The sequence below is a fragment of the Poeciliopsis prolifica genome, unplaced genomic scaffold, assembly GCF_027474105.1.
Source record: "Poeciliopsis prolifica strain line A6 unplaced genomic scaffold, Auburn_PproV2 SCAFFOLD068, whole genome shotgun sequence".
In the NCBI taxonomy this organism is placed as follows: Eukaryota; Metazoa; Chordata; class Actinopteri; order Cyprinodontiformes; family Poeciliidae; genus Poeciliopsis; species Poeciliopsis prolifica.
Genome location: NW_026562443.1, coordinates 190829 through 209674, shown reverse-complemented (window position 1 = coordinate 209674; position 18846 = coordinate 190829). Strand labels below are relative to the sequence as shown.

Sequence of the window (18846 nt, the reverse complement as noted above, 5' to 3'; positions counted from 1 at the left end):
CATATATATATATATATATATATGTTTTTTTATTTTATTCAATATCAATATTTGTCAAAGTTAATCTAATAAAAAAAAAAAAATATATATATATATATATATATATATATATATATATATATATATATATATATATATATATATATATATATATATATATATATATCTTGGCACAGCCAAGATACTGCGCAGGACCCTCAAGCTCCCAGGCCTCTGGTAGAGGCCTGGGAGCTTGAGGAATTAGATGTATTCAAGTTGAGATAACGTCATTCAATCACGTTAGTTCAGTTGAGAGAAAAAACCGATTGTCTCGCGTGTTCTCGCGTGATATCCAGTGATCTCACTCGTTGTCGTCAGCACAATATCAGTCTAACTATAATGAATCATGTTAGCTCAACATAATTCAATTTTATAAATGTGAAGTCGTGGAATATCTTGTTTATCAACATGATTTTATCACGTTTTCGCTTCAAACCCAACATATTGTGTGAAAGGTACATGATATTTTTTTGTTAATGTAATACGCCCCGACGTTCTTTTTTTTTTTGGCGGAAGATCTAGCTGACGTAATTGAATCACGTTATCTCACCTTGAATACATTTTATTCCATTTGCGAGAAAAAACCGATTGTCTCGCGTATTCTCGCGTGATATCCCGTGATTTCCCGTAATCTTGCGTGAACTTGCGTGATATCGCGTGATCTCACTCGTGGTCTTCAGCATAGGATCGGTCTGACTATAATGAATCATGTTCGCTCAACATGATTCAATTTTATAAACGTTGAAGTTGTGGAATATCTTGTTTATGCAACATGATTGTATCATGTTTTTGGCTCAAACATGCAATTATTTAGTTAACAGTACATGATATTCTTTTGTTAATGTGATAACCCCTGAGGTTCCTTTTTTACAGTGTTGGTGTGATCACCCTGCATTAAAGTACAACAACTTCATTCTGGCATTCAGTCAAGTACTGTTATTATTTTAATATTATAATGCTAGAAAATACATTCATTCAAATGGGTAATTTAAAATTAATTTTAAATGACCCATACAGATTCTACTGTTCGATTTCTTAAGTCCTTTGTTCTAGTTTGTCAGAAAGGCCTTTTCAGTGTTGATTGGATTAGACTGATGTAACTTTTTTAATTATTAACTATGTTACACTGATAAAGTTAAATGTAATTAAATCAAGCCATATTAGTTGCCTTATTTTACTGAGTCATTTTAACCTAACTTTACAAGATAAATGAACTTTCATTTTGAATATAATTAAACAAATGCCCAGTTTAAATTACACAACATCCGAAACTTTATTTACATTAAACCTTTTGTCTCTACTCAGGGAGCTGCTAATAAGATAGAATTTATAAGCTCCATCATAATTAATTTTCTTTCTTTTGATTGACCTCAGTTGCCCTTGCACTAACAGTTAAACATAAAATTGTCCTTTGGAAACAACAGCATCACAACTAAAACGGAAAGTTAGCAACAGGCTAAACTCATGAAAAAGTGATACAGGTCTCATCCATAGCATTATTAGAGTGGCTTTCTGTTGTCACATGTGGTCCAACACATCATCGCACATGAAATATCATGATTCTGCATAGTAATAGCATGCTTGCTTCTAAGAAACACATAACTGCTTGTTACAAATGAAAATTTGAATAAATAATATATTATTCTCTGCCTGCCAACTTATTATCTAAACTAAATCATGTAATTTTTTCAATCCTCATAAATTCCCTCTATTCTGCAAACAAGCAGTAAAACTCAACACAGCAAATACAACAAACCTATCATTTAAATAACAGCATCATATTACAGTGGCTCAACAGTATCTATCTGCTAGAGTAGAAGATCTCAGATTCATCATTGTTATAGAGACATTATGTCTCTATGATGTCTGTGTTCATGTCCTGGGGTTGCTCCAAGGCCACCCCACACCCTCTACCTGCACAATCTATTTCAGTAGTTTGAGTTGCTCAGCAATCTATTTCCAAATCAGTAAACTCTGAGTTGTTAGTCATCTCTGCTCTCCTTTTAGTTCCTCTTTTCCCTAAATTTTACCTCCAACAAAACATCAGTGATCTTTGATTGCAATTACATTTTACATGTTCGTTTTCAAAGTCACGTCTATAACCACTTTAGTTTCTGATTTAACATTCATTTATAATATTATGATAACCATAACTTATTACTTACCCATATTATGATAATATGGCAAGTAATGAGAGGCGTTCTTCTGAAAAGAAAACAGGAATCATCCTTGGCTCTAATTCCACACTTTGAAACTAAAATTACAGTTGAAATCAGAGGAGTTAATGCTTGGAGGTTCACAAAAACCAAACTAGATTTTAATTTAAACAAATTTATTAGCTCCTTCACAACTGCAGATGTCAAAACATTAACGGCAACATTGCTGTTATTGTTTGTCAGGAAACCAGTCTCCTCTAAAAATAGATTTGAAATAAAATGTTACAATGCAATACAACTCAACAGCAGCATTAGGAGCAAACATTTGGAGCTAAAAGGTAACTAAAAACTACAAACACCACTGACTAAGAAGAACATGGCGCTAGAACTAAACCATTATTAGCATGGCTTTCTGTTGTCACTTGTGGTCCAACACATCATCACACATGAAATATCATAATTCTGCATATTTATAGCCTGTTTGCTTCTAAGAAACACACAACTGTTTTGTTACAAATGAATCTCTGAATGAATAATATGTTATTCTCTGTATGCCATCTTATTATCTAAACTAAATCACAAGTTTATTCAATCATCATAAATTCTCTATATGTCAAACAAACAGCAGTAAAACTCAACACAGCTTAATTTTGCTGCATAAACTGCAGCAAAATTCAGCACAGCAAATCCAACAATCATATCATTTAAATAACAGAGTCACTTTACAGTGACTTAACAGGGGTTATCACTGGATGCACAAAGCTTTAACTTATGGGGGTTGATGAAGGAACACGTTAACTGGGCTGCTCTCCCTTCCCCAAATCTTTCAGGGTTTTAAGAAGGGAAGATGGGGTGAGGATTTCTGTTGATCCTGAAAAAACAGGAAAATACAGTGTTACTTTTCAGCATCTTCTGTTTATCTGGAAACTCAGATAAACAGAAATCCAATGGTCTTCAAATGCATTTTGTTTAAGATGCTGACTGAAATTGGAGAGGAAAACAGTATGAATCAAAATGTCTGTGTGAATAAGAGACCTGAGCAAAATCACACAAGCTTTAGCCTTTTTCTGTTAGCAGCTCCATGCTGATCAGTTTCAAACTTGCAAATTGTCACCTTCCCAAAATAGTCATTTGTTGCCAAAAGTGATTTTCCATTTTACAATTTAGGCCATTAATTTAAGAAGATAACATTTTAAGAATGAAAGTTCGATGTCATAACGTGTCTGACCAAGAAAGAACTGGATTTCTAGAATTTTCAGTGTTTCAAAAACATCTTTTAGAATCCAGCACCAAAGTCTGAGCTGCTCTTTAAGGTTCTGTTTATTCTGCAGAGTTGACTCATTCCCACTTACCCCTTAACATGCTTGCTGGTTTTACCTCTACCTCTTTATGTTAATTATAACTAACAATAAAACTAAACACATCCTGTCGTTCCTATAAACCTATTAGGACTATTACACCATGAATAATCTTCCATATTTCTCTTTTTTAAAAGGTACTATTGACTCTAGTGACCTTTATTTGACAGTGAATTGAAAGGAACGTGAGTAATTCAAGCCAGAACTCGAATCTGTGACGTCTGTGTTGAGGACTACAGCCTCCATATATGGGTTGGGCTTCAAACATGCACCACCACAGCACCACACTATTTTCATTTTTAAGTGTGGAATAAATCTTGCAGCAATAAAATGAAGCTCAATGAAATTTTACATAAAGTCACTAACATTAATATATTAAGTTAATGGGAGTAGAATGCATGTTTGAGACAGAGATTAGAAACAGAATGAAGATATAACAACTGAGTTTGACCAAGAGCGACGTTGTGATGGTTCGACAGCTGAGTTATGACCTCATGCTATAGGATGTAGCGATTGTGTTGTGGTAAGAATCAGATTTGGCTAAGGACTGGAAACCAGTTAGTGTCAGAGTGTTGCAGGTGCCGGTGCTAAGTGATGCCAATGGGGAATGGAAGTACCCAGATGCAAAGGACATTATCGCTTCCTTTGCGCTAATGTTGTTCCAGCTGTTCAGAAAGCAACACATGCTGGTTCTGCTTTAAAATAAAGGAAATAATAGATAGTAATATAATAATAAAAGTTACAATTTGGAGAAAACTCATCAGCAAGGGAGCAAAACCAAATCAGAGAAATGGATACCCTACTGACAGATACCTCCAACCCTCCAGGAGTGTAGGAAAATTCATAGTTTGATGAGTGATAAATATTTGGAGACAAGAGCACAACCCATTTGCTTCATATGATGTATGAAATGACTTAAATGTATTATATATACTCTTACAACAGGTCAGAGAGCATGATAGAGTTTATAATTCCATATCAAAACTCTTTCAGCATGACATCAAATGTTAACAGTATATTTGATGCTGTTTATTCTGGTAATAACTTCAGGACAAATTGTGCTATTAATCAGGCTATCCATAAATAGAAAAAATAACATTTCCATTATATCAAGAAATAATCACAAAAATTAAAGTAGGTTGAGTTAAATGGATAGGTGAAATAAGAGATTTTCTGTTTATCTGTGCTGTAGAAAACAGTACCACAATGTTGGCTAAGAGCACAGTCCCTGCAAAAAGAACAGATGTGGAACTGTTGTTCTTAGGAAATCTTTGGAGTGTGAAGCTATAATTCTTTTGATAAAATTTAATCTGTAAGGTTGCAGCTTTTTCAGAGAATAAACAACAGCATAGCTGGTCACAGAACAATTATTTGCTTTTCATCAAAAAATTGTTTAAAGCTAATAAGTTGGCCGTATTGCTAAGGTGACCTGAAATAAATTGATCTGCTATTTTCTTAAATATGTTGCACTTTTACAGAATTAACATTTGGTTTTTGACTTGCTGCAAATGATACATCTTGTTAATGGAAAACTTGCTTGATGCTCATTTAACATGCTTGATGTTAAATGAGTTCAGTAACCTGGCTGAAACAGTTACCAGATTGTACAACTCACAAGCATGTTCATACTTTTTTATCAGAAATTCCTTTCAAAAATTTAAAATACTAAAAACATTTTTCACAGGTTCTTTCTTTAACTTCATTCAGATCTTCATAAATTTTGAAAAGTGTAACATTTCTGTGTTTGTGGTGAGGCCTTTTTCTTAGGGTGATTGGTTCCACATTTGTGAATGTTCCAACTCTGATATTCCACAAATTCTTGTGACAAGATGCTGTCTTTATTTGTATGACCTATACGTTCTTTATAAAAGTATAGGAATCACCAGCTGAATCACCAGTGGTTACTGAGCCATGAATCTGATGGGGTCAATGTTGGAAAGACCTTGAGAAAACATAGCCAACATCAACAGTTGATGTTGGCTACTACATTGTAGTGCAATGTTCAGTATTGCACTACAAAAAAAACAGCCTTTGTAGTGCAATACTGAACATCACAGAATTTGTAGTTCAGGAACATCTACTGTTCCCTTCACTTTGTTCCCATCAAAGTGAAGGGAACAGTGCTGAGGGTTGTCAGACAGCCAGTAGCTAACACAAGGGAACATAACATTTAAATATTTACTTGAGAATGTGTTTTTATTGTGCCGGTGACTCCTCTGGTAGGGCGTTGGGATCCAGGAAGTCTGGGTGCTGCAGATCCTTTAGGTATCTAGGGGGTGTGAGGATGTGGGTGGAGCCTACAGGAGGAGAAAATCCTGAACACTCAGTTAAAATGGAATCCTTCAGCAAAGCTTGTTAGGCATAGGCAGAGATAAAACTGCTCATGACCAAAATAATTAACTCAAGATTTACTAAGCTGAAAAAACAAGAAAAAAAAGAAGACAGGACGTGGGTAAGTGATGGCATTTTAAAACATAAATAATTAGATAGTAGAGATTCACCATTATGAACATGTAGGCCAATGTCAATATCCAATTCTAATATTGCTGATATGGCCGATGACTGACACTGACAAATATATATATCACTACCCTTTTGACACCTTGAAAAAAAAAGCAACCACACCGCTGACTTCACCACTGCTTTACTGAAACTGCTCTTAATCCTGTGCTGCCTGTCACATGACCAAACAAAAACTACATGACCAACCTTTTACCCTGGAAACAAATATCAACAAGATGACAATAAACACTGGCTGTTAATATCAGCTCAGTTTTATTTATTGGATATCTTAGAAAATATGACTGATATCAACAATACAGATGCTGATATATTGTGCCTCACTACTAACCAGGCTCAGCTGTTACTTTCTGCTTCATACATCAGACTCTCGGTTACTCACAACAAGTCCCAATAACATACAGATCCTCAGAGTGTGATCAACATACAGACACTCTCACTCTGTCAAGTGTCTGCAATACAAACACAGTTTAGTCCCACTGAATCCAGTACTAAACACCTTCATATACCGTGTATCAGTGAGTCAGTATTAATGACTGACAAAATTTTGCAAAAATATTATTTAAAAGTAACCTAAATGTGTGTTGCTTCTAATACTATTAACATTATTAACGACTCAACAAACTATTGAAGTGTAACACATAAAACTGAAACAGGTCCTTTTTTGTATGCAATGGAATCTTTCTGTCATAAACTACAAGCTTTTTGACACACAGTAAATCTTCTGAGTTTCTACATCTGAGAGTTAGATTTGTTTTCCTTAAAGGAAAACATCAGGGTGATTGGTTCCACATTTGTGAATGTTCAACTCTGATATTCCACAAATTCTTGTGACAAGATGCTGTCTTTATTTGTATGACCTATATGTTTTCCTTAAAGGAAAACATCAGTTAAAAGAAAACTGGTGTTTTCTTTAAGGGAAAACAATAGTTTTCCCTTACTTTAAGGGAAAACACTAGTTTTCCCTTAAAGACTGCTGCAGTAAACTTACCAATCAGAGCCTCCCATTTGCCATTAGCCTGTGTGACCTCATACACACAGCGCATTTCACTGTATGCCATGCCTCCAATTATGAAGACTATGATCCTGGGACCGGTCTTCATCTCTGTGGGGCCTCGGTTCTTGTGCCAGTTACCATAGCGAGCACTGGATGATGAAAAAAAACAGCCTTTGTAGTGCAATTCTGAACATCACAGAATTTGTAGTTCAGGAACATCTACATTATTCCTACAGAAATAATATCAGTCATTAATACAGCGTCATATATGTACATTTATTGCATCATGTAATACTTGTATTTAAAAAAAAATATGCACCTTGACGGAGCACTGGCCTTGGCAGAAACTTGTCGCTGAGAGATGTATGGGTACTGTTTTGGGTCAAGTTTGTCCTCAATTGCGTCCTGTAGAAACATGAGCAAAACGCATTCTGCTCTGTCATTCTGAATTATTAGGCCCGAGCAGCGACAGTGCTGTAAAGTATTGTATTCATAGTGTTTATTCTTCTTAGCCTACTAAAACTTATCAAAACAGAGAATTATTATGCATGGTGATGGTACGTGGCCAGGCCTCAAACTCACTGAGACAACAAACCTTCAGTGATTGATCCCATCTGAACCCTTACAATACTCACATACAATACTCACAATACTCAATGGTTAAATCATTGAAGCCACGCTCACTGAGAACAGGAAGTGTCATGTTTTACATTGATCTGTCCCTATCTGATGTGACCTTATCAACATGACAGTGAGAGAAGACATCAGTGGAGGATGTGGGCATGGCGAAGTCACATGTCATGAGTCAATTGCCTATATGCCATGGACTTCCTTTTCAGGACTTCTGCATTTTTTCACCACATAGAACACTTCCATTGTGCAGGGAACAGGATGCTCCTCGGCCGTTGCAGGACTACTGATGATGTTCATTGACTTATTCAGATGTCATCAAAAGCTCCAAAAACAAGAACAGATTTAAGCTGGATGTGTTAAGCTTCATAAAAAAATTTGAAGGATAAGTTTATAAATCGTTTGTGTGTTCACCAAAATGTTTGTCATAGCTAACATTGACAGTCTTCTTGTCAGACTGTTTCCTCTTGATTACTCTTTGATTCAAATAGGTTTACACCTGTGTCAACTGACTAACACTGGCTGTTAATATCAGCTAAATGAATCTTCTCCACACTGGCTGGTGGCTTAACCATGTGGGCGTGGCTAAATGACAAATTTTCAATCTTGTGTCTTATCCCATAGGAAGTGCTCACCAATCCTTCCACACAGAACAGCAAGTAACAATAACTCTTTTCATGAAGGCCCAGTTTCAGCAAAACTTTTAAGACATACTCCTGGCCTCGCATTGAACTGGACTCGAGGCTATTTGGAAGATTTGCCAAATGCGACATCTAGCGAACAGCTGCAGGATTGGCGCAAGAGATGATGACGGGGTGGTGCTGACTTCGAGGGTTGTACAATTCTCCTTGCAGATGTACTTATTATTATTATCTTTATTTATTTATTATTATTATTATTATTATTATTATTATTATTATTATTATTATTATTATTATTATTATTATTATTATCATCATCATCATTGTTGCACCAGTACCTCAATAAGATCTTTGATGAGTGGTGTCCATCTGGAGAGCTGGTATGTTTGCTCACTGACCCGTTCCTTACGATCAGGTTTCTTGGGCTTTTTTGTGGTTCCCTGCAACAAACACACCAGTAAAACTTTTCAACTGGATAGAAAAAATGAGTTATAGAGCACAAAATTTACTTTTTTTGCATATATCCATCACAAACTGGGTGCTATGTGTACTATATTTTGCTACTGAACACTGTGTGACATTTTCAAGTAAACTTATTCTGCAACATTTGAACTAAAACCATCTTAGTGCTGCCCCCTTTGGGATAAAGGGTGGGTACTGCAGTTAAAGTTTCCTGTTGGTAAACTGTACAGCTTGGTCAATGTCTATGTCACAACCCCACATTCAGTTATAAAACCATCACACTCAGAACTACTCCCATCGCAAGTCAGGAGTCGGAATTGTAAGTACTAATTAAGCCCGTTTTTTTGCATGTGTGATTCATTTGCAATATGGATATGGAGAGTAATGGTTCTCAGCTCTGTCTGAGTACAGAGGTTATGTTATGCCTGTAGATCAGCATTATTCCACTTCAAACATAAATCATTTAATATACATATGAGTAGAGTGGAACATTAGTTGACTGAATGTAGAATTAGAGACGGCTTAAGGTTAGTTATACAACAAGGTTGCTGCTTTGACTTTGCTACATTATATTCCATATGTCAGGAATAAGGACATGTGCAGATAGACACAAGGTCATGCTAGAGCACCTGCCATTTTTCCTCTTTGGAAAAAAAAGTGTCCTTTTTGAAATGTTTTGTTTTGTCTTTACAGTGTATACTATATGTCCCACAGTAGCATTTCTGGGTTTTAAAACCTATTTTATCAGTGTCCCACATTTTAGTAATTTTGTCTGACAAAAGCGTCCTCTCCCCCTCGCCCCGTCACTCCTCTCCTCTGCTGTCACATAGAGCCCTGCCCTGATGATGGGCTACCACGCAGGTAACAAACAAAGCCTCATAAAATAGGTTTGCAGATGTAAATTTAAAACTATACTTGCCAAAATTTTGTCATGGGCTGTCACACAATTATCAAAAAAGAAGTAATAAATAGCTTGTTTTGTCATTAAAATTATTAAATTAGTACCACAAAATTTTGTGATAAAATATTAAGTCTATGTCACCCATCCCTGCTATGCAGTTGATTTGAGTTCCCTTAGATTGAAACTTTTGGAATAAAAACTGAATTTAACCATATGAGTGAACTGAACAGACTTTATGTTTAACATAATGAAACTGAAGGTTCATAGCTGACTCCCTGACCAGAACAGCTCACCTCAGAGACAATGGGAACGCCCAGGTGGGCCATGTTGGAAATAATGTCGCTGTCCTCAGGTGGGATGTTAGCATGCTGCAGGAGCTTACACAGGTTCTCCTCAGTCACTCCTGACACAGACATTCAGATACACATGCAGCACACATGCATGCAAGCATGCACAGTCACATTTTCAATTCATGCAAACAGCAGGATAAGTGAGATTAACTTCAAATCAGCAAAACAAAATGCAAACAAAATATATGCATATATATGTAATGCAATGATACAATCTTAGTACAAAACACAGAAACAATAACTCAGATTACATTACAGAGAAGACAACACATCATGTACAAAGTCATAAAAAAAGAACTGGAGGCACTAATGCTGCCTGACCATTCTTCATGAAGATGTAGAGCAGGATGATGCGGATCTTGTCGGACACGTTGACATTGGCATCCAGGAGGATGGGAACAATGAGCCTCATGGGATCCTTGATCTTCTCACCCTCTGCATCTGTACCCATTGCCAAATCCTGCAAATCAGTAAATGACAAATGATTACACTTCAAAAAATTAATATTTTTCAGTTAAATTAAGTGTGCGTTAAATGCACGGACCAGTTATTGGTTCTGGTGGGGGAGCAAAGTTTCTTTTTGAGGTTCTTTGTTGAGATGCTTCTATCCAATTTTTATACTTCCAATCTGATCTTGATATCTGAATGTGAAGTGATTCATTCATTATTGAATTAGGGCACCTGGAACAATGTTCTAAAATACATTGCACCCCTTCGCCACAATACTCCACCCTGATATAGAGGGACAAAGGTTCTTCCTCCACACCCAACTTGTTAGATGTAGTAACATCTAAAAAAATCGGAACTCTTGCTCCTTACATGTGTGTGTGTTTGTGTGTTATACCTGCTCCACACGACAGAGTTTGTCCACAGCACCCTGGTAGCGGTTCATACAGTCCTCTGCAAGGTGAAGATGGGTTGAATACTAAAGAAAGGAAAGGTGCTTTTAACAAATTTGGCATAAGTAACAATGACTAATGAAACATCAAGTTGTCTTCTCTTAGTAGCACTAATATTAATGTTGCCAAGGACTTTTTGCTAGAAAGATGTTAATGATTGCCGATCATGCCATAGAGTTAGATAATACGGCAACGTTATGTGATTATACAAAGAGTAACAAATAGCTTGTGTGGTAAATCAAACATCTCTGACCACACTTGTTGAATGAATGAGAATTTTCCCACACATTTTAAATGGGCAACAAAGAGCCACAGAACATGCAATTAATTAAAGTGCTCAGTCAACCTGACACATGGAAAAGTGTAAATTATTTTTTTAGCTTTTTTTTGGACTATAAGGGAACAGTTTTCATCGTATAATTCATCAGCAGACAGCAGTCAGTATCCCACAGTACTATGAAATATCATTACTGATCTCTTCAGGTTTTTTTTTGTCTACATTTTCAGTTTATCAAGCCAAAAAGTAAAATATATAAAAAAATATCTGAGTAAATACAAAATGCCGTTTTCGATCATTATTTAATTATTTATAGTACATACAATTGGATTATGTGAAAAAGTAATAGTTCTCTACAACTAATAACTGCTCTAACCTTCTTGAGTTTTTGCTACCAGCATTATTTCCATTGTCAATATAATGGCCCAAAAATAAACAAAGTATAATGACAGACGGACAGACACAGGACTTGGGTTCTGACCTTGCTGAGCTCTTTCTGATACTGAGGCATCTTCTTTAGCATCTGAGACAGCTCCTTCATTGTGGTCTGAAAGCACAGAACTTATTTTGTAACCCAGTGAAACAGAAAAGAATTAATGTTTATTTCACAATATCCCTAATTTTATGTGTGCCCAAACCATTCATGTTCTGCTAGCATACAGTGGTTATTTTTATAGTTTTTTTGTCATGTTTTAACAACAAAAATCACAATTTCTTTTGCTTCATAAAAACACTGAGTTTTGTCTGGGTAGGAATACCATACCATTTCAAACTTATTTTGTTGGTTGCATTGTTAAAGTGTTAACAAAGAAGCAGGTTGTCGAAAAGGAATAAATGCATTTTTCACTTTGATCCCTGTATCATGGTTTGCAATCATGGATTTTACTGTGACTAACTGTATGCACTTTCTTTCATCCTTATGACTAAAGAGGCTCAGAGCTTAAATGCTGAGCTGTGTATCTCTCCTGGATGAAGCTATTGAAGGAGCTACTGTTGCCTTTAACCTTTAACTTTAACATAGAAAGTTCTCCTAGATCAGTGCTACCATGTTGTTGTTTTGTTTGTGGGTGTCTGCTCAGTCTTCTGAAACACCTCAGTTGGTCCTAGCAGAAGGCTGTTCACACTGTTCATGTTGTGATTCTGCTGGAAGTTTCTTCCTGTTAAAGGACTGAGGTTGACTGCATTGTTTAATAACTCGGATAAATTCAGAATGTACATAATAAACTTGGAATTTTTCTGTATGAACAGATTTAACGGATTTCATTCTAATTACTGTCCAGTTGCATGTCTTACTTTAGAGAATCTAACATTTGAATGAACTATTTTAATACATAGAGATGGTAATGGTTAATTCAATGACTTCAAAGTGAATGCTGAACAAGCTCTCCACTACTATGCTTAACAGATTCTGGAAGGTGTTTGTCAAAACATGGAGCTCAAAACTAGGCACTTTGCATTACGGTACAACATTGTAGCTTTGGTCGGTTTAGTCCAGAGTATATAGCTCCAAAAGTATTGATTTTTATTCACTTTCAACTTTCTTTTTTTTTTCTCAGATCATCTACTTCATTAACAAACAAAGCACAGGCTAATGCTCTGTCACAGAACAGCACTGCCACCTTTTCCTTGTGTCTTCATGTGTTTGTGTATAAAACAGTGAAACAGAACACAGCCTGGCCTCTACCTTTTCTCCTGTGTTCATCTTCTTGCTGGCAGAGAATTCTTTCAGAGAGCGAGTTACAGCCCTGCTCAGAGTGACACGATAAGGAAGAGTTAGCAAAAAAGGCAAGAGAAGCTCTTCTGAGTCCTGCAACAGAAAGCACTCACGTTGACACCTCAGCTATGTGTTTGTGTCTCAGAGTCAGCCACAGGTCATCATCCTCGTCCAGAACCACCTCCTTTATTCGGGTTTCTCCCATCCCACTGGTCTCATAACTGAGTGAGAGTGGAAGCAGGATTAGATGCAGCTTTTGTGCACCAGAGAGTTATTCATTAGCTTTCTCACATTAGCTACAGTAAAATTACTGTAGCTAATGTACAGTAATATTACATTACTTTACATTACTGTAATATTGTACAGTAATGTACAAAATTAATGTAGCTGTAGCTACATCAATAGCTGCAGCTATTACTTAGACTTAGACTTAGACTCGTACTTTATTGATCCCCTGGGAAGACTCCCTCAGGTAATATCAGAAATTACTGTAGCTAATGTAGCTAATGTAATGGATGTTAAAATTCAACTTAACATTTGTGTTTTAGATTTACATCAGTATGCCTAATGTTGTATTTTAGTGGTCAGATAGAGCAGGTAAAACCAGTTTGAGAACCCAATGAACAGTGTCCTGCATGTTTTCAACAAGTCCCTGCTTTAAGAAATCTAAAAAAGAATGGGTTGGTGTTCAAGCTGGGCCTAATCCTTTAAATGAAGCAGGAAAACAATGAAAAAATCAGTATAATATCTCTCAAGGATCGTGGAACTATGGACCAGAACCAGAGACTAATAGTAATGTTGTCAAACATTTTAATTACACCTTGCTGCTGGACTGAACCCATTTTATCACTTCAGAAACACTCTAATCTTTATGAAAAAGATTCCAAATGGTCTCAGCAAGATTCCTCCAAAGTGTTGGTTGTTAGTTACATGATGGTTGTATCCATTTGTCTTGTATTCAGAGAGAGTATCCTTCATATCATAGCTTACAATGATTGGCTGCCTAGCCTGTCATTATGTTGATGCTCAATTCTGCTCAATTTCCATCTCCCTTCAGTGCTTCATATGGGATTTCTTTCATTGAACTCGATTTCTCCAGTTGAATTTGAACTGGACCAATCAGCAAACAGATGAAGCAAATGGGAACAATGACGTCAATGTTCTGCACTGTTTTAGAAATGTAGTTTGCCTATGTAAGGTTGTAGTCTGTCAATGGTCGTGAAGGAAATGAACGAAGTCTTTAGGTCTGTTTGCCACACAAGTCAGAAAAAGAAGAATGTCTCTACAGAGGAAACTGTAGAACATTTAATTTTCCTTTGGCGTGTACACAGGTGGGGTTGAAGGTGCTTAGGCCTATTGGTTGTTTCTGAGCTAGCTGTGAATTGCTGCAGATGGTACCTACAGTTTCCCAATCTGACAAAAAAACTCCTGCTGATTGCGTCAATCTCAAAGCTCACGGCAGAGCTACGTGTCAGTAACTGCCAAAAACCAAAAATTATCCTTTATGAGCAGTGAATATTCTGAGAATTTAATATTTTCTCTCTTTTTTAAAGCAAGCTGAAATTAATATCAAAAACACTGTAAGTAAAAAATACTTTTGTGAATGTGCATAACCAAACATATACTAAAAGTGCTAGACAAAATTGTTGATTAAAAGGCCTTGTGTAGCATGTGTACCTGTAGACGTCATTTTCAATTCCCAGCAAGTCGTAGGCCATGGCCTGCAGTGTTAGCTCATGCAAGAGAGGGGATACAGGGTCAAAGCCACGATCCAGAATCAACAGCTGAGTGCGACACTTGTCCGGTCCCTAAATCAGAGCATAAACATAAGTGAATGCCTATTAACTGCATATGATCAAGAAATACTACAGCAGATTTAAAGAAAAAATAGTAGGCAGTTGCCAAAGAGTGACAACAGTAAGGGTGAGAAGATCCAGTGCGCCCAGTAAAGGCAGTAAATCTCCAAAATGGGCTGGTACAAATTATCTGATGATTATCTGCTGGATATAGCTAATCATCTGAGGCAAATTTAACGTGTCAAAACATAACATGTTAAGGAATGTCTATTTTCAGAACAAGTCAGTTTATGTGTTGATTACTAAATAGTGTTGGCATAAACATTTTAACAGGAACAGCATTTGATGTTGACAATGAATTGAGTTTAATGTCCACATGAACCAAGAGTACGCAACCAAGAAAGATACAACCTTTTTAGAAAGCATGTCTTTCTCAGTCTGCATGTTTCTGGTTTTGAGAACATGATGTTAGAAGTTAACTTTCTGGATTCTCTGGGTAGAACTATTCAGCCGTAACAAGAAGAATATTTGGAGTGGTCAAGTTAAGGCTTTCCATCTAACAACATCCTTGTTACACTTGTAAACACTTGTTTACCACTGTTAAACAAGTGGTAGATTGTTCCAACATGACACTTCCAACACTGACAATACAAACAATAAATTAATAGTAAAATTAAGGCTTTTCTTTTGTTTGTTTTTTGGGGATTTTTTTTGTTGTTGTATTTTTTAGGATGTTTTGGCTTTATTGGCCTTTATGTCATAGCAGATTGACAGGAAAGTGGGTGTGAGAGAGGGAGAAGACAGGTGGCAAAAGTCAAGGGGCCGGGACTCAAACCTGTGACTGCAAATCATGAACTCATGGTTTCTCTGCATTTTTCTAAAGAACATGTCTCCAAAAAGTATAGGTCACTTTAGTGCCTTTAACTTTAATGCTAGTAAAGCGTTGGACTAAACAAAATCCAAAACAAATACATATGAACACCTAATGGTTTTTATAAAAGTCTTGAAGTTGTATGTCAATGACAATAAAGTTGAATTCTTTTCTATTCTTTTCTATTCTATTCTATTCTATTCTATTCTATTCTATTCTATTCTATTCTATTCTATATTCATTACATCCTACAAAGAAAAACAAAAAACGAACAGCTAAAAACTATTAGAAAAATCCCACTTTTATAATGTTAATCATCTTAGTGTGGTTGCTCTCAGTGGCGATGTATTTCCATACCATACCTCTCCCATAGTGGGGTCATCAGCCTTGTATCCGTCGAGTTTCTCCTGAAGCATCTGGGCAAGAACTGCACAGTCTTTGTACTCCCTGACACAAAGCATAGATAAATAGAGATCAGCTCAAATCCTTAGTTAGTTCTAACCATAACTTTCTAAAAGAGACACTTTAATTACCTTTATTTTTTCACTGGTTCACCTTTTAATCCTAATTGTTTGAGTCATCATGATGTCTGAAGTTGTTTTTTTCACCAATTACCAACATTTGAGTAACCTTTTCAATGTCAATGGATTTGAAACTGTAAGTATAAGGCATGTGAGACACATGTGCAATTTTTTGTCACTGCTTTTTTTTCCCCAATTTAATAAAAATTGTTCAAATCTAAACTCAAAAATATCACATCGCATCACATCAAACCACATCAGCCAGGATTAACACTATTGGGCCAAAATAGAATATGGTACAAAAAAACAGCCTTCACTGGAAGGTAAGTTCACGCTTACAGGAAAAAAACAGGCAGTAATTACAAAGTTTGTTACTTATTCCTGTAAGTCTTTTTAAAAGTCTTTTTTGTATCTGATTACATAGTTCCAACTTTAAAACAAAACAAACAACCGGGGCCTCCATTTAAATTTATAATTCAGTGTAGAAACCAAAGAACATTAATAGAAGCTTTATTATATGGTGACTGATAATTCAACTGATTTTATTAAAATCAAATCACCTTAAAGGACAGTGGGAAAGAAAGAATCCATACAAATTGTATTATGTTGTATTTATTTGGTTAACATTCAAAATCTAAATGGTCAGGACTAAAATGGATGTCATTTTTATTTGCTCTTTTTCTCTCACCTCCAAAGGATCTTGTCTCAGAGCTGAACTAGTTACTTCCATCATATCAATGCAAGGAGAAACAAAGACAGAAAGCTGAAATGCTTTGCTCTCACCCTCTGTAACGGACTCCAGGATATTCTTTAAGCGTTGCACACAGGGTGGCTATCTGTTCAGCACAACGCTCCAACATGTTATTCTTCACATCAGCTTTGAAGGGGCTGTAGAAGTCTTGAAAGGCATCCACTTTATCTAGAGAGAAGACCTGAACAAAGATCATAAAGTTTACAGAGGCAGTAAGCACTACTGTTGCGCACCCTGATGAAGCTTATTCAGCAATTTTTTATCCAGACATCCAACCTGTGGAAGTTTCATTTCATCTGTTTTATTTCGTCAAAGATTATGGTAAGCTTTAACTTACTTATTTTATATCTGGCTTTTCATTAAGGTGCTGCTGTATTACTTCATGTTTTAAGTGTACATGACAGGCAGCTTGTCAACATATTTGTAAATGGTTTTAGTTTTCTGTCTGCAATGTCTTTACTGTAAACAAGAAAGTCATTGCTTGGCATCAAAAATGTGAATCAGGAGAAAATACATTGTTTTATGGGTTATTTTGTCTATATGATACTTTAAACAATATTATAATATTTAATAACACTTATTTTTTATTAAACTGTGCTAAATACACGGTTTAGCACGGGTTAGCACATAATGTATTGGTAGGAATATTATGTGGGATTGAAGTTGCATGTCTACAGTAATAGTGTATATTAAGAATATCCTATAATTTCAGGTGCACAGTGACCTATGCAGTCCTCTGCATTATTGCAAAATAAAGAGTTTTCAGGGATCTATATTTGTGGATATTTATGTTTAATTTAATTTCAATAAAAACTTGATGTCTGATATTGTTTCATTCTTACAAACACCTCTGCATTTGAAAAGGGTAGAATATTCTACATTTAATAATAAGAGTCTAAGGAACTCAAAGCAATGATAAGGCAACTCAAATACATTTCTTTAACTCATTTTATTTAGTATGTATGTTGAACTGAGATGCCCCATTTATTCATACTTATTTAAATTGATTATATGTCCATACTAAAATTAAGAAATTAACTTGAGAGGTTCTTATTTAAATAACTTCGATCCAAGTGGAGAAACCAATTGCACAAAACTGTATGAGTTGTATTAATACAACAAACTCAGATTTTTTTTTCCATTCAGTTTTTATTAACTCAAAACTGTAGCTTCAAACATAAATTATGACTACAAAAGCCATTATCAAATATCAAACATTGGTCTTTTACAGCTGACAACTTAAAGCCACTTATTTATTTGTACTTTTATTCAAATTGCTAAGTGCTTTTTGAAACATTGATTTAGGTGTACATCAATAAATTAGAATACTGTACAAAGTCAGAATAATTTCAATCTTTTAAAAGGAAATTATTTTATTTATCATTAGTCATAACAATCACAGAAGATGCATTTTGATTATAATATATTATTATTATATTTGTTCACAATGTTCTGATATATTGATGTACACCACAGCAAATGCAAATACAGCTGAACTCAATGATTCAACATTTATTCATACCAAAAGTAATAATGCAACACCAAATGAATGAACTCAAAAAATCTACAACACTTTCCGGGATTCCTCAGATGCACAACATAGAACAAAAATCTTTCCAACTAGATCCTCAAGCACAACAAACATCTGGTGTGGTGAGAAAGGAACTCCTGCAGGATCCTCTTCTTCATCAGCCACGAGAACAACTGCATCTTCATAGGACTCCTTTATATCCTAAAATACTGCACAAAGTGCAAAATTATTGAGCAATAATATCCATATCAAGATGTAAAGGTTTAAATAAAACTACATTTTGTTTGTTAAACTTCATTCCATCAGAATTTCTTAAAATTCTGATGGAATTTTGAGAAATTCACCCCCTTCAAACTGTCAAAAAGCTATAGTGTTGCAACAACAACAAAAAATGTATCTTGGCTTATTTCCCTTTGGATTAAAAGAAATAAT

General features: G+C 35.5%; 1 protein-coding gene across 1 annotated transcript in view; it reads right to left on the bottom strand.

The window, feature by feature from the left end:
* Window positions 1–2354: 2354 nt before the first annotated feature.
* Window positions 2355–18846, bottom strand: part of stxbp1b (syntaxin binding protein 1b) — a 32612-nt gene continuing 16120 nt past the window's right edge. The window contains exons 7-20 of the mRNA XM_055020545.1: window positions 16916–17064; window positions 15974–16058; window positions 14622–14752; window positions 13058–13165; window positions 12915–12975; window positions 11712–11777; window positions 10899–10979; window positions 10376–10514; window positions 9998–10107; window positions 8680–8781; window positions 7390–7475; window positions 7065–7219; window positions 5736–5850; window positions 2355–3066 (exon numbers count right to left, since the gene is read on the bottom strand). Of these exons, the coding sequence (XP_054876520.1) occupies window positions 5750–5850; window positions 7065–7219; window positions 7390–7475; window positions 8680–8781; window positions 9998–10107; window positions 10376–10514; window positions 10899–10979; window positions 11712–11777; window positions 12915–12975; window positions 13058–13165; window positions 14622–14752; window positions 15974–16058; window positions 16916–17064 (1374 nt within the window). The 3' untranslated portion in view covers window positions 2355–3066; window positions 5736–5749. The remainder of the gene's footprint in view (window positions 3067–5735; window positions 5851–7064; window positions 7220–7389; window positions 7476–8679; window positions 8782–9997; window positions 10108–10375; window positions 10515–10898; window positions 10980–11711; window positions 11778–12914; window positions 12976–13057; window positions 13166–14621; window positions 14753–15973; window positions 16059–16915; window positions 17065–18846) is intronic.